The sequence below is a fragment of the Oenanthe melanoleuca genome, chromosome 6 (assembly GCF_029582105.1).
Source record: "Oenanthe melanoleuca isolate GR-GAL-2019-014 chromosome 6, OMel1.0, whole genome shotgun sequence".
In the NCBI taxonomy this organism is placed as follows: domain Eukaryota; kingdom Metazoa; phylum Chordata; class Aves; order Passeriformes; family Muscicapidae; genus Oenanthe; species Oenanthe melanoleuca.
Window position 1 is genome coordinate 5,516,624 of NC_079340.1, and position 27,892 is coordinate 5,544,515.

General features: G+C 40.0%; 1 protein-coding gene and 1 long non-coding RNA gene across 2 annotated transcripts in view; both read right to left on the reverse strand.

The window, feature by feature from the left end:
• Window positions 1-295: 295 nt before the first annotated feature.
• LOC130255086 (uncharacterized) lies at window positions 296-1,921 on the reverse strand. The gene is made up of 2 exons (XR_008840865.1): window positions 1,398-1,921; window positions 296-590 (listed from the first exon to the last, which is right to left on the reverse strand). It is a non-coding gene; the product is annotated as an uncharacterized LOC130255086 (long non-coding RNA).
• A 13,487-nt stretch (window positions 1,922-15,408) lies between these two features.
• REEP3 (receptor accessory protein 3) overlaps window positions 15,409-27,892 on the reverse strand; it is a 40,064-nt gene continuing 27,580 nt past the window's right edge. Inside the window, exons 6-8 of the mRNA XM_056495418.1 lie at window positions 22,629-22,776; window positions 20,054-20,205; window positions 15,409-19,299 (exon numbers count right to left, since the gene is read on the reverse strand). Coding sequence (XP_056351393.1) covers window positions 19,243-19,299; window positions 20,054-20,205; window positions 22,629-22,776 — 357 coding nt within the window. The 3' untranslated portion in view covers window positions 15,409-19,242. The remainder of the gene's footprint in view (window positions 19,300-20,053; window positions 20,206-22,628; window positions 22,777-27,892) is intronic.

Genomic DNA, 27,892 nt, shown 5'->3' on the forward strand with positions numbered 1-27,892 from the left:
ATTTCTGGAAAACTGGGTCCTGAAGAACTCACAAACACTGTCTACAATCAGTGAGAGAGACTCTGATGGAAACTGTGTAAGAATTCCAAGATGAAACCTGGCATCACTTGGAGTCAAATTCAAAATTCTCTCTATTTTTAGTGAAACAGGACTGAACACATTTCTGCTTCACAGCCCCTTGCTCAGACAACTCAAACCTGGCATTTAATAAATTTTCTTATTCCTAGTCCTTGTCCTTTTGCACCAAACATTTTTCTCCTGCTTTTTGTTTACAAACTGATACTTTTGTAACATAAGTAGGACACAGCTATATGTAATTCTATTCATCTCTGTCCAAGTGTTCATTAGTTAAAGTACAAAGTTTTTCACAAGGATATATCCAATATTAACAGAGCAATGTTTTTTTCCCAACATGTCCTTCTGTGAAATGCTATTTCACTGCTTCTTGTCCTTTATCCTGCATTTCTATTGGGGCATTCATTAATATTGACTTTTCAGATTTCAGTCTCTTCTTTAGAATGAGGAGAACTAGTGTGCTTGGGATGTAGGACACTCCACGTAACACTGCTGGCAGGCCAAGATAGAACCACCTGAAATAAATAATGAGATTCATTAAATATATGCATTTGTAAAAACGGGGCAAAACTATTCAGCAAACATTATTTTGTTAAGCCACTCTTAAAACTTGTGCCCTGATGCTTTTGGATGTCACAGAGGATGAGAATGTGAGAACAGAGAAGCAAAATGGCCTTTTACATCTCCCAGTTTCAGGCAAATGATTTAGCCAGTGAAGTCAGGCACCTGATACTGTTATGGCTTTATCCATAGGGAAAAGAGACATTCCTGAAAGGGCTCAAACTACCTGGTAAAAACTACTAAATACTCATGAGAATATTATTCCAAATCAATCTCAACACAGTGTTACAAGGAATTAGTATGAGTTCAACAAGATTTTTTTTTTTTTAAATCCCACAGCCATGCTTGAAGTGCTACAAAAAACCTGATGTGCAGTATTCTGGGCCAATTACCAACTTGTATCTTATTGAAGCACTGCTTCAACCATCATCTGTTCACAGATACTGCAGTCACTCAGTGACTTTTCCCCACATGAGCTAACTGCTTTTCATTATTTTTATCATAATTCGGTGTTTTTGAGGCTTGTTCTCATGAAAGGTTATTAGTGAACGTTATGGCACCAGAACATTTCTGTTCAAAGGTTTTTTCCAATGTCTGTGTCAAAGGTTGCACTTGATAACTAAAGTCAATGCCAAAGAAAATTGTGTCATATCTCTAACACAGGAGCAGTTAGTCTGCTAGGAAGACAAAGTGCATAAAATTACATCTCTAATGCATGCAATAGGAGTGAGAAAGAAGTCAAAATAAAGTAGAAAATATACCTGTAAGCGACAATATCATACATCCTACATGCTCCTTCTCCACCACAAGTCATAGTACCCCTCTTCAAGCAAGTGGTGTCTATCAAAGCTCCAAAATAAATGGGAGATGGAATTCCAGCTACAAAGAATATTAGCAACATTTTTGTGAATGGCAGTTTCCTTCTGGTTTATCAGATACACCACATAACCTATGCTGTTTGTCACCTTTTCCATCTGTGCTGTCCTCTTGCAGCATGAGCCACATCCTCTATGTATCTTGTGCTCTCTCTTCTTCCTTATCCACCTACCCTCAGCCAAAGATTTTCTCCCCTGCTGCCTGTTGAACAACACCCACATGCTACAGAATACAGACAGTGTTTCCTATTGAGAACTCAGCGTTTGCTCCCATCAATGACAGGCAATGCTGCCTTCAATAAACAAACAATAAGCACGAGTGAAGGAATGCCAAATGGCTTTCCAGGGAGCAGCAGATGCAGCCCCATGTCCTGGTCTCTGCTGGAATAGAGTTAATTTTCTTCTTAGCAGCTGGTACAGTGCTGTGTTTTGGATTTAATGCAAGAATAATGTGCTGTTAAGGAGTGCTGACATTAAGGAGCTTTCCATGTCTCGTGCTCAGTTATGACCAGGATCACAGATTTGCATAAAGATGGGCACAGACTTCTCCCGCTCACAGAAAGCAAGGAGAAGCAAGCACTGAGGGTGTCCTCAAGCCACAGCTGCTCCAGCAAGCCCCAGCTCATCTCTCAACTGCACCCACAAAGTCAGCCGTGCCCAGCAACACCATTCCGTCCACAACCATCTTTTGATGAACATGGAATTAATCTTCCACTTGGCAGATGATGACACAGAAAGCAGTTCTGCTAAAGAAAAAGCAAACTTTTTAAATGAAGTTTTCTACATCAATGAAAATATTTGCTGGTACAGTGAGGCAAACCAGGAATCCAGATAAAAACTGAAGTAGCCTGTCCATTCAGAATCAGTTAATTTCTATTCTTTCCTCCACATGATTGTTAGATGCTGGCTCTACCCCCTTTGCCTTGTATTTCTAAGGTGCAATTAAAATTTTCATCTTAAATCTTCATTCTTGGTTTAATTACATTGGAGGAGTACTGCAGTGAAATGAGTGACCATCAAATTGTCATGTACTTTGAGTGATCCTACTTAGGGCTGGAGAAGGGAGGGTTGTACTCACAGCACTGACTTCTTCTTTAGTGACTAAACCTGACCTATCAATCCTTTCTTTACATGGCTTGCTGTGTTGTCACCCAATTCTACATAGCTAAAAAAAATTAATAGCTCTTTGTTAAAAAATTGTATGAGCTACAGCATTTGGACCTACCTTTTTTAAAAAGGAATACACCATGGAGCTGGAATTTCATCACCAGATACACCAAAAGAGATTAAAGACTTCCAGGAATCCATGTGGGAAAAAAATAAATTACAACAGCAGTCTATCACTGAATGCACCAAGCAGAAATAATTAACATTTGTTTCTCTTTGTGAATTATGCATAGCTGTAATGAGAGCTTTGCTTCCAAGCAGTCACTATGCCATGCAGCCAGGAGATACACCACAGCAAAGTGAAGCACACCACAGCAGTTGTGCTCTCCTCATGCCCTTCCCAATAGGACTGATTTAGGCGCTGAGGAAAACAGAGACCTAGGGGGAAGGACAGCCTCCCTTCAGTCCTTCTGACAGGCTTTTTATACAGCTTCCTTCAGGCCAGTGCACAAAAATCCCACAGTTATTACTTCACTATGAAAAGGAAGCTTCCATTTACTGGAAATTTATTTTTATTGTCCTACTGGGTTTTTGTTGCCTTTCCTTGCATTGTGAATGCCTGTGCCAAGTATGCAATACAGCTAATGGAAAACCTGAGGATAAACCAAGCTCTGCTGAACTGGTTTTCCTCACACTGCTGCTGCTTCTATTCCAGCTCCTTAGCCAATGTTTCCAGTCTCAAAACCACCTAGCAGGAACCCAGAAGACTATTCAGTGCTATTTGGGAAGGGTGACCCTCACAGAAGGCCAGATGGCAATCTCTGGTTTACTTCTATTTAACTGTTTATTTGGCCCTACTCAGTTTAAACAAGAAGCCTGCCAGGCTAGTGAGCCAGGACACTCCTGGTGCTCTGAGCCATCCCCTGTGTCCCCACACGAGCAGTGGAAGCAGCCATGGCACGCTGAAGTTACAATTATACAAATCCACCTGCCCAAACCTGCCACCTTGCACAGGCTGCAGGGACAGACACCTCCAGGGCCAGGACAGCACTCCCAGGCAAACTCAATTACAACATTATAGCTTCATCTGAAGCTAGAATTACATTTTGTGAAATAAATTAATACCTCACTTCAAGAAACTAGAGAAGTACAAACGTTTGAAGTATGTTTTTGTTAAATCATTAATGCACACATTTGTCAGCTCTTTTCTCACAAGCTTTGATCAACTTATTCAATCTTTTCCATTTGATTCCACACAAAAACTGTTGAGCATGCTATAAACAGCATTATGCATGAGTCGTCAAACGTTTCACATACCTGGGGCAGGATTCTGCCCTTCAGCTTCTCAACACAGGCTTCATTTTCCAGACAGGCATCCTCATACTCCAGTATTTCCTTCTAACTGGTTTGCCTGACAGACAGGGGAGAAAAAATTACTAAGCAATGTTTCGCATATCATCATGTCCTATTTTATAGGATAATATTAAATGTGAAAACCAGAATTCATTGATTCTTTAAGAAATTAGAAGTATAATATTATTTGAAGAAGCCCTGGGGTTTTTTCTATTTCAGCTGAATGGAGAACTGCTCTGTATTAGACATAAAAAGAGAGCAGAATAGTGTGTAATATGATTTAACTGATTAAGCACAATAATTACCAAATAACTAACAAGACAGTATACCAAGAAAAAACATAAAGATACCACATATTCGTTTACTTCTACACTAAGCCTGCTTAATTCTAAGCTAACAATTCCTTTCTTATATAAATCCTCTCCCTGTTCCTCCTTTTGAAAAGAAATTATTCTGGGAAATCATTCCCAAACTTACAGGATGTGCTTTATATTTTCCATTCTGTTACCTGTTGAATCAAACAAAAATTTCATATCCCATTTCCCACTTCAGAGGTTGAATTTAATGCCTGTCAAGAACAGGAAAACACTTTAAATGGCTTAAAGCCACCTGCCAGGAATCCACTGATTCCAAACTCCACAAATGCTACAGATGGACTAAGAGACTTCTAAAATTCAAGATACATATGAAAAGCACAGCATTTTTCCCTGCTCTTAAAATACACAGACTGTAGTCAAAACCAAAATACTACAACTTGTCACTCTCTCAGCGCGGTATTTCGCCGCCATTCCCGGTGCTCATCCTTCTCAGCCATTGCGTCCCTTTGCACCGCAAACTGTCCTTCACCTCTGCCCTCTATGTACAGACACCGCCCCGCTCACCTCTGTCCCTCGCTCCCGTCCCATGCTCAGGAGCCACGGAGCGCTCTCCCCTCCCTCCCCGCCCCACCGACGCCATCACCTAGCAGCGGCACTGCCTCGAGGGATGGCTGCAGTGCCCACAAGGCGGCAGCACTACCTGCCTGGGGGTGGCTGCAGTACTGGCTGTGCCCACAAGGCGGCAGCACTGCCTGCCCGGGGATGGCTGCAGTACCAGCTGTGCCCACAAGGCGGCAGCACTGCCTGCTCGGGGATGGCTGCAGTGCCCACAAGGCGGCAGCACTGCCTGCCCGGGGATGGCTGCAGTACCAGCTGTGCCCACAAGGCGGCAGCACTGCCTGCTCGGGGGTGGCTGCAGTACCGGCTGTGCCCACAGGGTGGCAGCACTGCCTGCCCGGGGATGGCTGCAGTACCGGCTGTGCCCACAAGGCGGCAGCACTGCCTGCCCGGGGATGGCTGCAGTACCGGCTGTGCCCACAAGGCGGCAGCACTGCCTGCTCGGGGATGGCTGCAGTGCCGGCTGTGCCCACAGGGTGGCAGCACTGCCTGCCCGGGGATGGCTGCAGTACCGGCTGTGCCCATAAGGTGGCAGCACTGCCTGCCCGGGGATGGCTGCAGTACCGGCTGTGCCCACAAGGCGGCAGCACTGCCTGCCCGGGGATGGCTGCAGTACCGGCTGTGCCCATAAGGCGGCAGCACTGCCTGCCCGGGGATGGCTGCAGTGCCGGCTGTGCCCACAAGGCGGCAGCACTGCCGCCGAACTCAGCTGGGCTGCCGCGCTTTGGGGACAGACAGGCAACTCAAAAAGAGACTAGTCCTGTCCCTACAAAAAAATCCTCCTAAATGAATGCCCCAAAAGAATCCCGACCAAAACTAAACAAACTCTGCCTCTAACCAAATAAAAACAAAAAAAAAAAACCTTAGGATGAGTATATATTTATATTCATAAATGTATTTATATTCATATTAATAATTTGTACATAATATGTTATTATGCATAAATTACATCATAAAATGTAATTTATGATTACATTTTTTACAGACTATTTACAGAAAGAACTTATTGCAAAAAACCCTATGTATACTTACACCTCCCAGATGATTGATTGATTGATTGCCCACTGGAAAACAAGTGCTTATCTTGATCTTTGTTATTTAATTAAATATTTGTGGTGCAGGTCATTTTAATAGTGCCTCTATGACAGTAATTTGTTCTATAGCATTTAATTTATGAATAACTGGGCTAGAAATTTATTTTTCCTAGTTCATACCAACTCTCTGTGAGGTTACTCTGTTATTCCAAGATAAATCTGAGATAGGAAAATATAACACATAGTCCTGCTCTTCTCACCCCTACCTTAGTTCTATAGTGTTTTAAAAAAAAAAAAAAAGAAAGAACAAAAAAAACAAACAAAAAAAAAAAAATAGAAAAAGCACGTGACTTTGGGTTGTTTGGGGTTTTTTTCTGTTGGATGGCCAATGCAGCTTTTCCAGTAACACTAGTGTGGATGGAGGTTGGGTTTCTGGATACTGAGCCTGAGACTCCTAGCACAGGTTTGAGTTGAACATGCAAGTCCCAAGCACACTGACTGCAACTGGATCTGGGTTTTTAAAATTATTTACAATTATACAATTGTTTACATTCTCACCATCCAAATTTTGTAACCTTTAAAAATTCATTATTTTCCCTTTTGTTTGTTTTTGTTTGTTTGTTTTTGTTTGTTTTTGTTTGTCTAAGTGGTTGTGTTTGATTTTTTGTTTTGTTTTCCTGTCCCCATCAAGAAAATGAAACTTGAAAATGGCTAAATTTATTGGCTTCTGCTTTTTTTTTTTTCTGTTTTCATGTTCCACTGTTTTCTGAAGTCCTTTTGGTGTTTGGTGCCAAGGATGTGACGGCTCGTACCTAGCAAGAATTATATAACTGCTTCAGTGGGTTTGAAACTAAGCATTTGTAATTAGGAATTATTTTTAAAAAAATCATCATGTAAAATGCTGCTTCATTTGAGAATCTGCAGTAATATTCTGGCAAATAAGGTACTCTGTTTGTCAAATTCACAGACCACCAGTGGAGAACATGGAAGAATAAAGGTGATTTAAAAAACTAGCAACTTTATTAGGCAAGTAATATTTAATAATGTGGCAAATTATTGCATTAAAGCATATGAACATTTCTGACGTGACAATTTATACATTTAACAGCATTCAACACCTCCCTGGTACTTTTAATTGCAAATACAGTTTCTGCAAGAGAAGTGGTGATGGGTGTCAAATTTAAAGCAGAGCAATAGGACTACCTGGTGGTCTCTGCAAAGCTTTGCAGTGCTCCTGCCACCACTCTGCACATCATGGCATGAGGCATGTACCTTCAAAGGCATAGGAAGTAGGAGAACTCTTTTGGGTTTTTTTATTTTTTTTCCCAGTTGGATATTCTGCAGAAAAAATAAGTTTAGTCCTACTGCTCTTTATTTAAACCTAATTATTACTTCAGGTGTGAGGGCTGTTAGGCACATGTTTGAAGTCAGTTGGGTCATGCAGCACTGACAAATCCATCTCATGCTAGAAATGGAGCAGTACTGTAGGCTGGTGAGTGTTTGTGATTTGGGATTTTTTCCTTTTTGATGTGTCATTAAAATACCTGTTGGGGAGAAAGAAGGCAAAAAATAGAAAACTTCACTGCTCTTGCATTTTGGACAAAGAGTAAAGTTCTCTTTGGTGGGGGGGAATGTAATCATAGCTATAGTATTACACCTATCAGAACAAATTCTTTTTTTTTTTTTTTTTTAAACAAGAAAATGGTTTCAAAATTATTCCCTTGTATGTGATAGGTGAAATCAGTGTGGGCATTGGACTGCCTAGGATAGCTTTTTTTGCTCATTTCCAGCAATTGCTAAGCTATTTGTTTGGTTTTCCTCTTGCATACCACATCATTCTGTATAAGCCAAACCCTGCCTAATTCTGAATTAAAACTGTCATTTTATGTATATATATAAGCCCACTCTAGATGAGATTCTTTTAAACTTGTCTGAAAATTGATGGAAGCACAGAATTCAGCAGTCTGTGCACAGATGTGGCCAGATGTTTCCCAGCTCCATGTTGACAGATAGTGATTTTCTGTTTGGAGGTGAGCACTGACTTTTCAGCTGTGCACCCTGAGGTGCTGCCTGAGCTGAGGCTGCTCCAGCCTGAGCTGCACACAGCATTCAGCTTCTCTCTGAAAATCCTGTCACATTTTGAAATAATTCCTCATTCAGCACAGAGATATCCAGTTAAATTGCCCTGTGTAGCATCTTGGAAAACCTCTTTGTTCAAACTGCTTTGAAGGGTGGTTTTGTGAGGGTTTGAGCAGTTGTGATTTTACCTTAGCTGCAGTCAGTTCAGGAAAACCTTTGGAGGTCTTTAAAACTTCGTTTACATTAAAGACTACTGATACTGAAAATAAGGAGGAGAAGCAGGAGATTGAACAGACAATGTGAAAGGTAAACAGGCACACAATGAGGTGTCACAGAGTCCAGGGCAATTGCACAACTGTGGCCTGGCTCACGAGGAGAACACACGGATATGCAGAGTGCAGGTAGAACACTGTGATGGGAAGGCTGAAGGGATTGGGAAAGTTTACAATCCTGTTGCTCTTAAAGCTTCCAGAATTAGCACTGACTACACACAGAGTGGGCTCTTCAGAAAACCTGGACCCTCGGGGTAACTTCTCTTTATTTTGTTTGCCATTTGCTTTCTGAGCCTTTGGCTGGCTCAGTTTGTACTTGCTGCTGTGTATTCCCTTGGAAAGGATAAATGCATTACACACATGGTGCTATTTCTGCTCTGTAGCATTTAAGCCACATCAGTGCCAGCTGTCCCTTTAGAACCTGAGGTGAATGACAGGATAGATCCCCCTGGCAGTAGCTCAGAATGCCCCCAGGTACAAGCCAGAGGGGCTCCCATATTTGTGTGCCTCTGAGTCCAAGAGCACTAAGAGGCTTTAGCAGCCACAGATCTGTTAGTAGATGTGATGAAAAAATATGCAAATTAAGAATATGGTTTTCCCTCTGTTAGATAAATATCGTATTATATTAGCAGAAAGCTTTTCAGTAGAGCCAAGTGGCAGAAGATATTTATTGCAGGTGGAAATTTTCATTTAAGTTATAAAAACTCCATGCAAGATGTCTGAAATCCCCTGCCTTCAGGCTGGTGGATGCTGAAACTGCTTAAGCTTTGAGCTACCATTAGAAAAATATAACTGGAAATCCTCCCACTTAGGAGCTGCTCAGCTCTTAGCAATGGCAGAGAATTTATCACTGAAATACCTCGAGAACAGCAAAGTAAGGACTGACTAAACACTCTTGGGTCCTGAAAGGCATCTCAGTGGTTTTTGTAGTTGGAATAAATGATGGCATGTTTTCCTGTGCTTTCTGTTTGCCAGGGAATTGAGAAGTGCTCAGTGAGAGCCTGCATGCTACAGCCACACAGGGTTGGGCTTATGGCCTCCCCAGGGATGCAGTTTGGGTCCTGCCCAGCCCCACCAGGGCACAGCAGCCAACTTCCAGGTCCTTTCTGGCTGGGTTGTGTTCAATGTTAGAGCTAAGATTACAGAGATGTAAATTAAATAAATCTGTGCACAGCTCATTGTCCTCCTGCAGTAGTTGGTGGTTTTTACCTGGAACCTGTGGCTTAGCTCAGCTGCCTTTGTCTTACGCAGGTAACAAATACTTGTGGGAGGAAAGGAATGTACAGAATATGTTGCCTAGAAATTGTATGGAGTAAATCAAATTGTAAAAGTTTAGACTGCCCAAAGTCGTGTTACTGGGATGTGAATTCAGAAAGTAAAGGCCAAGGAGCTGATTGAAGTTCCTCAGGTTGGAGCAAGTGCATTATTTATGAGTACAGTTTATAATCTTGCCTAGGAAAATGGTTAGGGACAAGGCAGTACAGAGGGCAGAAATAAAAATAATTCCAGGTTAAGAGGTAGGAATTAAATGACAGTTGCCTTCCAGCTGCAAATGAAAGTTCCTTGAAACAGCAGGGTATGCCTCCAAATGGAAGTATTGGATTATTAAATAATTGCTTGCACAGCCCATGTGGAAAAGAGGTGTTACCAAGCAGGTTCTCCAATCCCCTGTGTATGTCCACTCTTCCTAAAATAAGCCTTTTTTGCCACAATCTGATGTTCAAGACTTGAATTCTTTTCATGTCTCTTGTCTTGCCAGTTTGGGACTGAAAACTGCTGGAAGACAACTCTAGGATAGGACAAGGACCTGATGCCATTGGCCAGGATTTAAGGATGAGTGAAATCATGCTGTGACTCTTGTGGGGTTGGTTGTCTGTGAGTGCTGTGCTGTCTAAATGAACCATTTCTGATATATACAGACAAGAACAGGGGAAAAATTTATTCCAAGTATTACGGGACATTCAAGGAAACAACGCAAGGACACAGAGGTGACAGAGGAAATGATGGTCACTGCAGTTTGGACCTGAAGCCATTCCTCACAGAAATAGTGATTACAATCTATATCTTACTTGAATCTGTACATTTCCCTGCTGCCCAGATTCTTTAGCAGTCACTGTCCTGTCCTTTCTGTGACATTTTATTTTTATTTTTTCTTTCTCAACTAACTTGGGGTGCCCCAGATAATCTTTCTCTATTTAAAGGCAACATTAGAACAAGCCAGAGCAGCCCAGATTGGTGAGTTCACACGCTGTAGTTCAAGGCTAGCATTACTAAAATAATTATTCAGTGATTGAAAAGTAATTTACAAGTGGCTGCAGGCAGCTTTTCTCTAATTGAATCCAAATTGCACTTACACTTGATAAGCTTAGGATTTAAAATCTTTCTTTGTTTTGGTCTATGACTATTTGGGATAATAAATAACATTGCATACCAGAAGATGGTGGCCACAGCCAAAACCTGAATTTCCATCACTTTGTTTCAATGGATTTCCTTACAGGGGGTCAGCCTCTCTCTGACCTAAATGTGGCTTATTGTCACTTAGTTTGGTTCAAATGCTTCCTGTGCCATTTGTATCACTTGTCCAGTGAGGACTGTAAAAAATGGTACAATGCTACAAAATTTAAAAAAAAAAAAAAAAAAAAAAAAAAAAAGTTTAATAGGGAATAAAATAAGAGACAAATATCCAGCGCTGGGGTGCTCCTGGCAGCAGCTTAGTGTTACCTTTATATTGTTGCATTACTGAGGTGCATGCATATCCATACAGTCCATACATTACTGAAACATTCCTGTGAACTGTTTGATGCTCCAGGAATTCTTCTGTTTGGTTTCTTCATATTCTGGCTTACCTGCATGACATCCTGTGTGTCAAGTTAATATATTTTATTCCTCCTTCTGTCTCCATCCTGCTGTTTTACATCCTCTGATAAGGATTTAGTATGTCCTCTTCAAATTTAACATGGTATTTTCTAACTGCCCTGGTTTGTGTAACAGTTATCTTATCACTTGGAGAATTCAGTCAGTGGAGAAGGGGAGTAACATGATTGTCTTACACCATTTGTTTTGATCACATAGAGGTATTTAGCACCAAGTGTTTAGTTAAGGCAAATAACAGTGTATATTCACCACATTACTATTTCTCTAAGCTATACAGTACATACTTAAACTAGTAGATTGCGTTATACTAACAAACAGCTAATTAAAGGCATATATGATACTATATCTAAATACTTATGATCAATGCAGAAACTAATATATAAATGTGAAAGCCCATCTCATGCTGCAGTTCTTTTTTAACAGGACCTTCCCATAAACTGTGCAGGTCCTTATGCCACAGCATTTTCTCTCCTTTTGATAAGTTCTGGACCCTGGAAAAAGGAAAATCTCTGGGAACAATAGTGTCAGGAGGGTGAGTGATGTGCTTGTGACACGGTCAGTGGGGTGGCAGCAGCAGGTCTCGTCCTATGTCTGTTGTTCTTTATCTACCAAGACCAGATGGCTATCTGGGACTTCACATTGTCCACTGCTCCCACGGATGTTTTTTGACCATCACTGCTTACCTGGCAAAATTATGACAACAAAAAAATAACAATTATTGATTACTACGAAAAAAACCAGACCGTAAAAGAAGCTGCAAAGCTGAGGTTCGGTGGAGCATGGAGTGGGCTGTGACCGCTCACGTTTTCCCCAGCGCTGCGTTGCTCTGTCTATATAAAATAAAGCAATCTAAATTTTGCTGAATATTGAGACTTTTGTTTTTCATTTATAACAAATAGAAAAAATTCTCTCTTATTAATAAAAAAAATTCACCTTTGCATATGCCTGAACAGCAAGACCAAATGTGCATTCACAGTGATAAATGTGTCTGTGCTCTGCACACAGTGTTGTGTACACCTACAGTAGGAGCTTACTGTAGTCAGTCAGGATGGCTAATCTATAAGAAGAATAAACCGGGACCCTTATCATGTTGTTTGAATAAGAGTCTGTATCTTGTCTCGTTTCTACCCCTAAGGAGTCTGCTGCAACAAGACTCCATTTCCCTCCAGTCAGCCGAAGTTTAAAAGCCCCTCTCCAGAAAATTAGATGAACTAGATGAAAAGAAGTGCATACGAATAGGAAAAGTAGATTATAAATTTGAACAAGTTAAGCATATGTCACTGAGGTAAGCAAGCTGTTTGACAGGCAATTTAGCAAAGAAACAAGTCCGTTTTGGAACGCCCACGAATCCAAGCGGTGCTCCAAGAGAACGTTTGCCGCCACGGTGTTTCGAGGGGAGGGCTCCTGCGCTAGACCCCGGAGGAGCCAGCGGAGCTGCCCATGGGCAAAGCCCAGCGGCCGAGACGAGCAGGGGAAAGGTCCTCAGAGGCGTAGAAACGAAGTGAGCGGGCCGGCGCGGCAGAGGACCTCGGGCTTCTGCGTAACCGACCCCTTTTTCCCAGTGGAATGCCCGAGCTACCAGCAGCCTCCGGCGGAGAGGGGGTGCGCGGGAGGGCAGGAAGCAGACGCGAAACATCCCGGCGGAGCGGGGCCGGGCGGCCGCGCCAGCAGCAAGCGGCCTGTGCCCGAGAGCGGCACCGCCGCCGCGGCTCTGCCTGCGCCCTCCGGCATGCTGCCAGGGCGGCTGAAAGGGAGACTAAAACCGCGCCCCAGCTCCCCAGACGCCGAGAATACGGAAGCGGGCGGCCTCACTTGCAGCAGTAATAGGAGCGCCGTGAGGCGCCGCACGTCCCCGCCACTACGAAGGCTTCCCCCCACACCATCTCCAACCCCAGCGACAGGGCCCGCCCGCAGCCGAGCCGCGCCCCCGTCGTCCGGCCCCGCCGGTAAAGCGCTCACACACGGTGGGCAGAACCAGCCCCTGCATGGCCTGAAGCACTCGTTTCTTTACTATAAAACAAACGAGCCCGAACAGCTGCGGAGTCGGGTAAGCGGGGTGAGGGGCATCAGGCGGCGGGGAAAGCGTCGCCGCTGCTCCAGGAAGAAAGGGCTGCCAAGAGAGGAGCAGGATGCACGGGGATATGGCCACATCTCTACAGCAAACACACACTCAGAGGGGAGCTGCGAGAGCCACCCCAGAGAAAAGCACAACAGCTTGGCAGTTGTTCCAGCGTGGTTTGAACAAGGGAGTAGCTTTTCTTTTTTTATGACCTCGATTGTAAGAGAAGTACTGTTTTTCATCAAGATTTAATCTAGACTAGGTAGTTGCAGGCCCCTACCAAATGCTTATTTTGCTTCTCCAAAGGCCAGGAGATTGTCTTGCCAATTCAGTGATCAACTTGAACTACTATAAAAGCTCTCTTCACGGTTTGAGGAGTAACACCTTAAAAGCTCCACATCCTATGAACAGCAAAAGAAACTCCCTTCAAGTCAGCAAGAGTAAAGATATTAACTATTATTAAACCTGGAAAAAAGGGGTTTGGCAAAAGTATAGTGAGTGGCCATTCCTACATTTCCTTCAAGACTAACGCGCGTGGTTATGGTTGCATTTTTCCTAGCATTACATTTGTTTATAATCACACTAACTTTATACAGGTTTTAGGTTTGCTTTGGGGCTTTTTAAAAAACTTTCTCCTCAGCCATATAAACAATAGAATTTCTTTAAGGCAATAAGAGTAGCATGAGCTTCCCTCAGTACTCTTAGCTCAGGAGAAGTAAAATTAATAGAAAGATTGGTTGGGATGGTGCAACTCCCTGAGGAAGCCAGTGACTGTCATGCAACATAGTGAGTGTTGGTACATAGGAAGAGCTAAGTGAGAGTTGAAGTGCTGTTTACCTTGGAACTGCTACAGCCTGGAAAAAAACAACTTTCTAAATAATTTCTAAGCTTCCCCATCCGTGGTAGTCACCATATGTTAGCAGACAGTAGTGAAATCCTACATTTTGAACTCCTTGTACTCTGGGTTCCAGCTGCTTTCATGATTCGTATGCTAATGCAGACAGAACAATCTGTTGCTGAACTTTGGCAAAGGCAGGCAGACATAAGACAGGCTCCCATTCGGTTCCTGAATGCACCTGCAGAAGGAGGAAAATAATTTTGGAAGTCTACTGCTTCTACAATACATATTAGATTTCCCCTCATATTCCAGCATTTGTTTTCCCATACTACTGAGGAAAATACACAATGCTTCAGACCTTTAAAAAAACCCAAAAACAAACAAAAAAAAATGAACAACAACAAAACCCCCCCAAAAGACCTGTCACCGTTGCTGCTGCTGAATATTTAACATTTTAGCCTAAGATGTATGTACCAATACTTGTTTTGAATTATCAGAATATTATTCCCTGACTGCATCTTACCAGCCTCATGTTAAACAGCAGGAAGACAGCTTTTAGCCCACATTTGGGTGTGTTCCCACTACCTGCTAAACATAGAAGAAATAAAGGAAAAAAAGTTAGCATTGCTTTCTGACATACACAATTTCTTGGCAGGGTGCTTGTACTGCATGAACTTTTCTGACATCAGAAACTGAATCACAGCAAGGCCCCTGAAGAGTCAGTCTGTGCTTGAGATGGATTTTCACAATGCTTAAAAACAATTTATTGCTACTGTCTTTTAAATCTTTATCTACAATTAACAATATCCAGAAATTATTTTATTTGAGGCAGTAAGCCAGGAAGTCTTGCAAACAAGGCCCAGAAAATGTGGTTACTGAGGCTTTTGCTTAGGTTTTGGTAACGGTGTAAACAGATGACTCAAAGGGAGGTGTGAAAAAGGAAAGGGCCAAATTCATCTATGCATCTTTTCTGGATTACTGGAAGAACCCTGACTGGGGAATACAAAACAAAACCAGTTTGATCTCCAGCAGTTCCCCAAGAAGTTACACTCTTTTGGAACACTTAGCATCTTAATTTTTATTTACTCTGAACCAAACACCTAATCAAACCAGGTGATGATATAGCATGTTCAAGTTGCCTTTAGCAGGATACATTTTATTTCAGCCTAAATGAGCTTCATGGCAGAACCTCAAGGGCAGTTCAGTCATACTTCAATGTTTTAAAGATCTCTCCAAAGTTCAGATAGGTCGTTTTTGTGCTTGAGCCATTATAATAAGTAACAGAATACAGATTGCATAGTGCCTAGTTTGTTAATAGTTATTCAGGTAACAAAATATTCACTGCATCTTGCTCAAAGCAGCATTTATTTAAGATAGCATCAAGATAAGTCAATGCATAATGAAGTTTCCATTCTACAAATGTGTAAACAAGTTGACAGCAAGTTATTATTACAATATAAAAATTAAAGCTTACATTGCATTTTTTTAAAGCTACTACCTTCAGTTCAAATGTATATTCTCTGGTTTGTAGCATTTAAAAATACAAATTGTTGAAAAATGTTAAAGTATTGCTTTTGCATATACATTTTTGTAGAAAAAAATATTAACTTCCCATTAATAAAACCAACACCAAAAATAAAATACATTTTTATTATGAACAGCACATTGCATGCATCCAGCATTTTCTCCAGCATTTTATTTTAACAAGTTATTATCTATTTTAAAATTTATTATAGTTTGCAAAATATATGTTGGATATGATTTGGTTACTTTTCCATACCAAAGGAATTAGCAATATTGGCAATTACACTGTAATCAAAGTCCAGCCTAAGGTTATTTGCAGCTGAGGCTACCAATTTAATCTTCATCTCAGACTGGGCATTTGAACAAGTACAGTAGGTTCTTGCTGAGAAAGCTGAGTCAGTTCAGATATATTTTGGAAAGGCTTGAAAGCTTGATATTATTTCAGCAGAAATACATATTCTCTTTTAAAACACTTTTAAACTCCAAGTCTTTGTTCAACTACATTAGCAGTCCTGTTTGTGGCAGTCAGTCAATTCTCAGGAAACACTCTGTTCAGAAGATTAGATATTTTGACATTAACTGAATTTTACATTCTAAATCCAAAAAGAATATTAAACATCGATTTTTAGTATTTTTTTTCAAAAGGTTTCCTGGCAAGACTTAGATTATTTCTGCAGTTGCTAAGGCAAGAAAAGTTTGAAAATTCCCTGTAACCAAAGGTAAAAAATTGTAATGTTTCAAAACCAAACTAAACTAAATTCAACAAGGAGAGAGAACTACATATCATTGGGATGAAAGGTAATCATGCCATTGTGCCCTGACAAGCATCAGCTATCAATGAACAGTAAGAAGAAAAAAATGAAGATAATCCGGTGAACGAGTTTGAAGATGAATTCAAAGATCAAAATCAGGCTGGCAAGAAAATATTTTTATAGCTGGCTATTAGACTGAAGAAAGCAGCTATGAAAACATTGAAGGCTTGAACATGTAAAACAGTTATCTGAAAGAAGTACATTTATATGCAAACAGTAATGAATATGAATAATACTGCCAGCTTTCTTAATTCCATGCAAGTTCCATAAAGGGGAGGATTTACTTAGCCTTTATCACTACTGAGTTAGCTAGTTAAGTCTGCTAGAAGTTACAGCCTCAGGCACATAGACCAGCTTCCTGACAGGAGTGTGGTAGAGCTGAAAATACTTCAGTGATCTCTAACCGTAGAAATGTGTTAAAAACACAACCCCCAAAACTGGATCTACATGAATCTGTAAAAGGAATTGTAATTCTGAAAAAAAACAGCTTACTCTACTCCTTTATGCAGGATTATGATTTGTAGAAAGATGATCTTTTTCATTTTTGCCACGCTTGCTGGTAAAACAAGCTAGTTTAGTTACAGCAAAATGTGTCAGCAAGTGTTCAACTGTACAATAAGAGTTAGAGATTCCATCCATCCCAAGCCCAGGTTAGTCTACTATTCAGAGAGAGGTCAGATGCAAATACAAGAGCTTCAGGTTCCTTCATGTCTTATATACCTTAACACAGACAAGCCTCAGGGAAACAGATGAGAACCACAGATATTCCTGTGGCAGAAGTCCCACACTCCTGGGGAGGTTGCTTTTGTGATCACTCCTTGCTCACAGCTCCTTGAAAAGCTGTATAACAAGGTACAGTTTTTGCACTGTACTAATTTGGGAGAGAGCAGCCTTCCTGTCTTCTGGTATCAAACTGTGTTTCTGAGTTAAGTATTAGAAACTTTAGCCTTTTAATCACACATAGCATGCTGGGACTTCTTACTAAAGCATTGAGGTTCCTCAAAGGTGCTGAAAGTGCTTTTGCATTTGAGCACAGCTTTGCACATGGCTTGCAGACACTTCCCACTGCCAGGGAGGAACAATACCAACATAGACCAGCTGCATTCGTACCCACAGAATTCAAATCCTGGCCTAAGTGTACAGAAGACTACTTTGAATGCCAGTCTATGCCACAGACAGTCAAGTGCCTACCAGCAGTGAATTGCTATGGCTGTAACAGAAAAAGAACTGAAGCAGGCCTCAGGAATATATTTAAAATCTCTGCAGTCGACTTGAAGATGACTGTCAATACCTGTGAGAAGGTCTAAGGATTGAAGTCAGAGATCCGAGGATCAAAGAAATCCATGCCATTTTCTCTTTGAGGGAAGTAACAAGGTCTGTCCCAAAGATACATAATAAAATACTGCAAAAAGTGTGTGGTTTCTCCCTGAATCCAGAGTAGAAATACAGTCACATAGAAAATTAAAATCAGCCTAATTCTCAGAACTTTAGAAAATAGTACCAAAGGTGACCTAAAAAAGTAATTTTGACAAGTCACTGCATTAAAAGACATTTTGAAATTAATCGCTGTGCAGATATGCCATGAGACTCTAGGATATAAAATGACTGACTAAATCAATTAGACTTTTAGAAGAAGCTATTTATATGCAAATATTTTAGTAATAACTTTAGCAATAAAAGGAAGTACTACACAGACCATTTTAGAATCCACATATGGTATGAAACATACACATTTTCTAAAGTACATATATATATAAATATACTTGTTCTTAAAGCGGAGAAGAGCAAAACTAAACCAGGGCCTGACTAACCTATCATACATGCCTTTATGGTAGCATGACTTTCACATGCAGCTCATGGCCTGATCAGATCCCTGAGGCATATCACCAGAATTGCTACAAGTTTTACTTACCACAATTTTAACCAAAAACTGACATAAATCATGTTACGTTTCTTTAGATGAAGACAGACACAAACAAAACAACCCCACCAACAGAAAAAACCCCAAGCCCCCCAAAAAACACACACACAGACAAAACCCACACAGCCCTATAATACATAGAAAGGCACCTGATAATATTGTTAGTAGCAAATACCTACAGCATCCTAAGTGTACTTAGCAAACCAACATAAATTTTTAAAAGATCATGAAATACAAGAATTGCTAGCATTCAAAATATAACTCTAACCTATCTAGGAAGTCACTAAAATGACGTGCAGTTGTAAATCATCAAGAGTGTGCAAAACTATACAGTTTTGCATAAAGTGCTATGTGTACTCCCAGTTTGCTAAGCTTGGCAATATGATGCAGGATGATGATGTTAAGGATATATCCTACCTACCTCATCTTTCCTTTTTCTTTCCCACCATCATCCACTGTCCTTTAAACTGTACATTTAAAAGTTACACAAAGGCCTTTTCAGGAACTGTAGTTCAGAAAAATATTTTAAGTATATCTATATTTCAATGTAAACTTGGGGACACTGATTCAATTTTCACAAACTCGAGAAACTTACAGCTTCAGCTAATTCAATTGGAGTTGCAATTATTTCAATCTGTTCAATACCTCTGGCAAAAGAGTATTTCCTATTACTCATTGAACTCCTATTTAAGGAGTGCTGAAATTCATGCTCTAACTTGTCCAGACCTAAATCTAAACAATAAGCAATATAGAAAAACAGAGTAACACTTTATCTGATCACTTAGGCTCACAAAACCAAGTCCTACCTGTCTGTATGAATCCGTTCATACAGACTCATTCTAGGAATTGTACACAGATCTTTAACACTTGAATTCAAGTTATTAGAGTACAGCAGTTTCTCTTGCAGGCATTGTGCAGTACACTTAAAAGTATACAACCGGTCTCTTCTTTACTCTGTATTTCAGTGATCCATATCGTATCTGAGGAGAAAAATAAAATTATAACAAAGAGTGGAGTCACACCAAGAAGAAATATGATTCACCTCCTCACTAATCCTATTTAGCAAATGTCTTTCAATGTTCTTTGGACACCCCAGTTTCACTAAGAGAATCTACCTATGACTGACTAAGATAAAATTTCAACAGAATTGGGCAAGAAGAGTAAGTATCAACTGTTTTCCGGGAAAGACCCAAAAACCTTTATGAGACTCCACAGAGATTTATCCTGAAGTATCTTTAAGTTTTGTGATGCATGCACATGTAAAGTGCATTGAACGATAACTTAGGATCTTCTCTTTTTAGATCACAGAGTCAGGCCATGTGTCTATGGGAACTAAAAAATCCTAAATATTCTTTACCAATTAAACATCAGATGTTTAAGTGTGTACAACATGCAGTGATAGTATTGCTATCCATACCCCTTTCAAGGTGAGCAGTTCCTGAAATTGGGCTTGGAGGTGCCAGAATTAGCATTACAAGCACAGAGTCTGTTTCATCTCCTTTCCCTTGCTCCTTGCTTAGTTAATTTCATTCATGTATTTCCCCTAAACACTCCAAACTACAAAAGCTCCAAACTTAGATATTGTTATCATATACTTCCTTCCCCATATAGCATCTAGAATCCACTTATTGTTGACAACCGCTCCAAGATTAAAAATAAAAATAAATTTCTGCACTATGAAAAATGCCAATATACACTGAAAAACCAAACTCAATTAACCAGGACTATACTTGCCTCTTTACGGCCTTTAATAGTTTTCACAGATTTCATACTCTGAGTTCTTCGAAGGCCTCTCTGAGCAAACATTTCATCCTCTGAATGTGTCCCCTCCATCTCTTCATCTGTTTTGTCATCTCCAGGATTTTTTTCCAGTGGAGTTTTGTAACCTTAAAAAAAAAAAAAATTAGCTATAACTTTTTGACTTCTAAGAAAGCCATGATTTTCATCTTTAACACACATATACTTTATTGTTTTAAATGATGTGCTCATTTCAAACCAGAAACATCTACTCGACCACAAGTTTGTTACTTCTATTCCTGCTACTTGGTTCCACAGGTATGTAATGCAGTGATTCTTCAGTTGTCAAAACTGAAACCACAAATCTGCTGACATCTTATGCTTGACATTGAACTGCAATAACCTTAGTGGTCATCTTTAGAAGTACTTAAGATTTTTTTAACACAATCCACATTAGAGGGAGGTTATACTTATATAAACATTTAAAAAGTCCCTTCCAATACAAACCATTCCACGACTTTCATTCATAGGATCTTTCTTCATACTCTCAGCCTCCTGCATTTTTAATACCAAAGCTTCTTTCAGATCGGTAACACACCTTGTTAAGGGTTGTTAACATCCTGCAAAACCAGGACCAGGTTTATTACCCAAGACTCTCACTAGAGGGCACAAACTGCTTAAAAACACACCCCGAAAAGTACCTTGGAGTCCACTAGCCCTGAACCCCCGTCACAGACATATCACAGAGCTCCCAAATCCAGTCTGGATCCTTCCTCTGCCAAATTCCTCCTTTTATCCCAGAATCTACAGTCTGTAAGACTCAGGAACACCTTTAAGACTCCAAACCAAACTTTATTAATGACCTATGTACATTTCATCTTAGACCACTATTTTATTTAGGCTTAGCTAATTTTTTTCCTCAATTTTTCTCTAGAAATTAGAATCAGATCATCTGTTCCACAGCTACTTGAGGCAGACATTCTGTCATTCTCTTCTGCCATTTTAGAGGCAACACATCTCCCCTTCCAGTACAGTTTCAATTTATCTTTTTCGATATAAAAGATTTGAATCACATCTGTTTCTCTGTTTTGGACTAGCAGTGTTTGGAGTGACACCAATGCTTCCTTATCTCTGTTTGCAACACCTGATGCATCAGCATCTCATCCCCCTTTTTTCACAGCAAGCACACTGCCAGCTCAGCATCATCCTATGATCCATGTCCTACAACCAATTTGCACAGAACTCCCAGCTCAGACCACAAAAAGAAAAGATCCTGCTAAGCACAACAGAATATTGCTACACAGTGTTCCTAAATCTATGCATACTTTTTTAAAGTATATTTTTAAAGTTCCTAATGCTGAAGAAAATTCAAACAAAACATGAGAGGTGTATGCTAGATATGAGATCAGGATCAGAAACAATTAAGTTCACCTAGCTGTAAGAAAGCTTTCTGACATTTGAGATTGAATCTCACCATCAGTGGTTATTTATATAGTATAAACTAGAGGATTATTAAAAAAAAAAAATAGAGCATTTTTAAGCTATTTCAGATAGGTAAGTAATGCTCTTACTGAGGAACAGACCCTGCACAACAGCTGCAGTGACATCATCTCTTGTGCAGCTCTTCATGAATTCTTGGCTTTCCCTCCAGCCAGAAGCCCCAGTTAACACTGCCCTAGACAGGGTACATTCTGGAAACAATGTGGAATTCAGCTTAGGTCCCTTCAGCTGGCCATCCATTCCATAGAAACATCACGAACTACCATTTTATCTGGAATTCATGGAATTCCTTGGACCCTACAAATGCTAGCCCGCCCTAAAATGGAGGGATGAGAAGGAATGACCGGCTTAGGCAAAAAGAAATAGCCCAGATCTACTTCCTTTGTGGGGAAATAGCAGCTCCTTTACATTGTAGCCTTGCCATTTAAAAAGGTGTAGTTACCAGACTTCCAGCAAAACCTTTCTTCAAGCATCACATGCTCAAGAGCAAAGGGATGATGACAATACCAGTACATGTAATACAATAATGAAATAATATCTCTGAACAAAACCATATATTGGTCACCACACACCATCTTCTGAGTGCTGATGGGCATCAGTCCATTATGACAACTTGATGCCTTTACTATTCCTATCACCCTATACAATTTTATATTTTGATCTATTACAACAAACTTGGTGAATTAATTTCAATTAATTTTCTGTTCTATTTACTGAGCTTCCATATGTTTTCATGTTTAACTTCTTGTACATTTGTCACAGAAACACCACTTAATCACATAACATTTGACTTCCAATTAAGTTTTACTTTGGTAATAAATTCATGTTGCCAATTGGCAAGGACACGAGTAATGAATACAGTACAATTACACTGAGAGTGGATGTGAGAAGAAAGTAATTCAGCAAGGATTTCTTAACTGCCATAATTTACTTTGCTTGAGTGTACACTCTTTAAGTGTACTGGAATTCTGTGAGGCCTTTCCCATTTAGAAACAGGGTAAATGTATTTCTGCTCTTCCACTTTTGCTTTGGGTGAATTGTTCTTTTAGGCAGGGAAAAAAAAAATACATACCTGAAGATTCACTTGCAGAAGCTCTGGTTTTCTTTTTGGCTTCTGGTAATGTCTGATAAGGTCTCTGTCCGACAGGCTCATCTCCTTGAATAGTAGTCAAATCATGCATACTGAAACTTCTCAGTTTCTCAGTTATTGCACCTTGGCTCTGAAATAGAACAGTATCTTTGAAAACCAGGCAGAGGTTTAACTTTGCTGCTCAGCTTGTGTTAAGATGTTTAAGCCCATGCTTCCTTGCTGCACAACAAACGCATGCAGTTGCTTTACATTTGATTTAGGTATTGCTTTTAACCATGCTTAACTGTATGTTGCTCCCAGATGACAAAGTTACACGAACTAGCAGCTTAATTACAAATCCTGCATTTCATTCCTTTAATTTGAACAAATAAAGACATCTTGAGTGAGGGCAAGTGTTTAAAAGAAACACACATCAGAAATGTTCACTTCAAACATGGCAGTTCAAGGTAGCATGACAGTGCAACTCCCACTTTAAAGAGTATGGTTGAAGATAGTTTTCTCCTATTTTGTATTTTATCCTCCACAAATTTGAATAAGCTTAAGGAGAAGAGTGTTAACAATACACTCCATAACATTAACTCAAATAACTGAGAAACTGGCAGCACTACAAAAGCAGCTCCAGTTGACAGAAACAAACCAAAGAGGTCCTGCCTGGACTACAGGCTAGCAGGTTCTCTTACTAATATAACTTTACTGACCTAATACCAACCCAAAATCTAATGCTACACAGGAGAAGAGTTAAACACATATGAACATTACATATTACTTCTCCAACTGTATTCACTTCTTTTCTATATGGAACATATGAAAATTTCCCTGTTGGAAATAAAGGTCATCCAGCAGCTCTTTCATCTCACATCAGATGATGTTATTATTAAAGCATTAAAGATTAATTTATTGCATAAGCATCTAAAAGAATAAGACCATGACAACAAGTACTCAAAGTGATGTTAAAATAACATTTAATTCTTCCCTCTCTGGCATAAGATAAAAAAATAACCATTTCAGGGAAAGGCTGACAAGCCTGTGAATGAAGTACGCTTTAAGCAAGTGTTAAAGACTTTGTTTCATTCTTAGAAATGAAGCTTTTAAGTAAAATTCTTCATTTGATCAGTATGTTAGCAAGCAGGAGCAGATACTTGGGTACAATTCCATACACCTTTCTCTGCACCAGCAGAAGGTAATTCTGGCACTGCTGGCCACAGCCATTTGTTCCCACTCTCATGACCACAACTGTTTGCAATTGGTAGACCAGTATATTGAATTATTCCACAATAAAAATAGCCATGTAAAGTGAAGAGACAGTTGAATTAAAGCTCCTTACATTTGCATGGATACCAAAGGGCAGGGGGAAAAGTGGCTGAAACCTAATATTAATTTTCTAATGACTAGTTATTAGTACAGAATATAAAATGAAGACAGTAGACAGTGTGCTACTCAAGCAGGACAAACCTATTATAATTCTTACTCCACCATTCATATATTGTCACCAAATAATAACAAAGAAAAGGTTTCTTGTGAGAGAAGTAGAAGCCTTAACTTTTCTATCTCTTCCTACATACTTGTAGGATGACTCCATTCTCAAATCATAAGTACAGCTTGCCTTTGAGTCAAAATGCACTATGAACACTGTACAGTATCTGTATTAAAGATTGTAGAAATCCTGAAGTCAAATTTATTCCCCAAAATGGCTTACTTAAAGCAGGTCTCCTAAGGTTCCTCCTAAGGCAGGAGAAATCTTCCCCTTCCACTACTCCACTTCTTGCACTGAAAAGCATTTCAAGTAAACTACATCAGAAACCAGCTATGCCTGAGAACTTTATCAGCTCCTAGGACATGGAGAAGAGAACTGGAGAAAAAACTGCTTCTCCTGACAAGTAACAACTTACAATATATATATATATATAACATACAAGACTGTTCATCAGTCCGTGTCCAATGCTTAAAGAGGTTGAATAGGACTCAAGTCTCAGTCACTGAACACTGGTGAATACACAAAATGGACCTAGTTGTTCTCAGCAGAATCCATACAAATTCAGCACAATTCCACTCACCAAGTGTGAACAGAGTCTACTTGAAATAGTGACAGAAGCTGGCTTGGGCCAGCACCAGAAGTATAGAAAGACACACTTGTTTAACAGTTGCCCAACAAGTTCATTCATCATGCGATATACTACAAAAAAACATTTGGACATGGCACAGAATAATGCAATTAAGATTATAACAACTAACATACTAAGAAGTCACATAACAAGCCTATCTTTCTTATTCCACTGTAGATAGAGAACTAAATCCAAGCTGGAAACATTCAGCCCTATTTTCCAGTGCAGCTTTTGGATAGAGAATTTTGTTTTTCAAAGGGGGGAAAAAAGTCAAGTATGTGCCACAAAATAACACTGTGCCCTTAACCAAACTGCACAGTTGAGCTGGAGCTCCTGTGGAGCACTACCTCATTCAGGGAGGACATAAGGGATTTATACAATGGGCCCTTCATTCCAGAACTGCTTGCCAAGATGGAAAGGTTTACTTGAGTTACACACAGAAAACACTGAGAAGTTTGGAAGGATATATACACAAATAAAGATGCAGCACACTTGCCCAAGAGTCACAGTAGGAACAGGAGCTGCTGTGCTAGACAGTCCTCATCACACATTATACTAATCCTATGCAGGTACACTCTACAGTGCCCCTAATCTCTATCCCATCCCAAGGAACATTCAGTCTAAGCAAATGAAGAATGATTTCAACTTTAACTCCACTGTATAGACTGAAGGACAAATTTCAAGGTGTTCTGTGGGGGTATGCATATCACTGTGCTCACAGTGCATTTAAGACTTCAGAAGATTCTTCCACTACCATGCCCAAAAGCAGCAGTTCATTGCTTTCTGCTGAAACAAAGCATTCTGTGAAGATCTGGATTACTATCAGCTGAGGATGAAAGTCTGGCTGAAAAATATTAGATTCCTTCCTGCTGCAGGAAATGTGAGATTAAACACCCTCTACTGCAGGAAATGTGAGAGCAACATTCACATTTAGAATAATAATGCTTTAAGAGCTGTCATATTTTGGATGAAAGGTCAAAGAGTTACAGCTTGAAAGCAACATGTTTCCCCTAAAAACTGAAAGCAGAGCAATTCAATTGTAGGTGGAGCTGAAGAGAATCTCCTGCTTCCACTCCCAGTCATGGATGTAGCAGCAACCATCACCTCTCCCCAGATATACATACCCCAAAATCACCCCAAGATGCTGTTCAGGAGAAGATGGCAGGGCAGTTACCACTGCTACTGCTACAGCTACCTCTGTAATGGTAGCCCATTATATCAACAGTTCTTGCCAGTAAGGAAGGAATGCATCAGGCTGCATTCAGCCCAGAGGCTGGTAACTAAATTACAGCACAAAAGATTGAGGTATATACATTTACAATTAAAATACCAGGGGAAACAAAATTAATCACATAACTTCACTAAAATTTCTATGTAGGTAAACATCAAAGAGACAAACTGATGAACTGTGAAGTCTGTGTGTTGTCTTAAACAAAATGCAAGTCTTAAAGAATGATTTTTCATCACTATTCAGTGCATTTCCTTAAACATACTAAATGTTTTTAGGAGTCCATATTCATTAGCAATGTCCAGTGTGAAACACCAATTAAAATCATAATATGTTTCTAAATCAATTTTTAAAATAAACATAGCCTATTTAAGGGTCTTCTTTCAAGACTATTCAGCTTCTACTAAGCTATTAGTAAGCTATAGTATTCAGTCTCATCAGCTCACCTCAAATATGAAATGCCATTTTCTATTCTGTTATTGAGCATGTACTTTTATAGTCTGTATGCTTAAGCCAGGGAACTTGCTGTAAACAAACATCACATTGTCTGCCTCAAGGACTCTGTTGTTTAAATTGGACTTGCACCCCTCCAGTGGTCAGGATCACTGACTGAAGCTGCCTGCTTTCCTTGGACAAGTTCTCAATGGACTCTGCAGCATGCAGCACCCACATTCTCAGCTGTTCTCTCCCTGATCTGATCCAAGACTTCTGTTCCCTCTCAACCTGAAGAGGGACTGCTGTCCCGTGAATGACCTCTGCAGCATGCCAGGCAATCCCAGCAGGGAAGAGGATGAAAGCAGTGCTGCTCCCCATAGTGATACTGGCTGTGCACCACAGCTGACTGCAAGAGACCTCCTTCCTCTGCCATGCCCTAAGTGGGGATAAAGGGAAGTGTGAGCAAGGCCAGCAGAATAATAATCAGCAAAAAGGCAGCAGATTCAGGATGACTAGAAAGCATGCAGAAAACACATCCCACAAAACATAACAACCAACACCACTTTACAAATTAACACTATTTGGTTGTGACCTCATAAAGAGGGACAGAGTATTTCACAGCTTCATTAGCAGTCCCCCTGCTCATAGTGATAAAGACACCAGTTTTCACTAGCAGCTCAAGAAATCTGAATTTATTTGTTGGCAGAAATTGAAACATAAAGGTTACCATCATCTCAGAAGACCTGAAAAGCAGATGCATCAAAGTATGAGATGTATCATTGGAACTTAAGTGTTGTGGATATAATTTCCCCAAATCTATAAACTACTGAGCTATTGAGGCACCTTGTTTCTGATTCTTTTACTACTAAAAATTTCCTTCAGTATATAAAAATTCAGCACAGACTATCTTTCATCTCTAAATCTCCTGAAATCAGGATTTTACAAGAATTTGTTTTCTGACATGCTAATTTAACAAAATTAATTTTGCTAATGTATGCTACTTCGCAGGTTTTGAAACTACTTTTTATAAGAACAGTGGCTAACTAGTACCAGCTAAAATATTTCAGTATAAGAATGTAAGCTATAAGCCACTAATCCTGCCCAATACATATAAACTTAACTATAGGGGAGCAGGTTTAAATCTATGTCAAATTTCAGTAGACTGACCTGGCTGGCTGCTCTAACCTCCCTAACAGAGCCAACAACCCTTTTAATGGTGATCCCCTATTCCTTTGACAATCCTTGAAGAAAATCACCCTCTCTCACATTTGATATTCTAAATATTTTAGCAAGTTTCCAAGCCATTTCTAACACCCTCCTAAAGTCAGCATGAGCAGTTTTCTGGAACACTTTAGTGTCTTTTGACATAGGTTTAATTTTGCACACTTGTTTAGTCTCTTCCACTCTCCTAATCTGAGATCTGCTATGTCAGAATAAGCACATGTGCTCTATTAAAAAAAAAAAAAAAAGTACAAAGAACA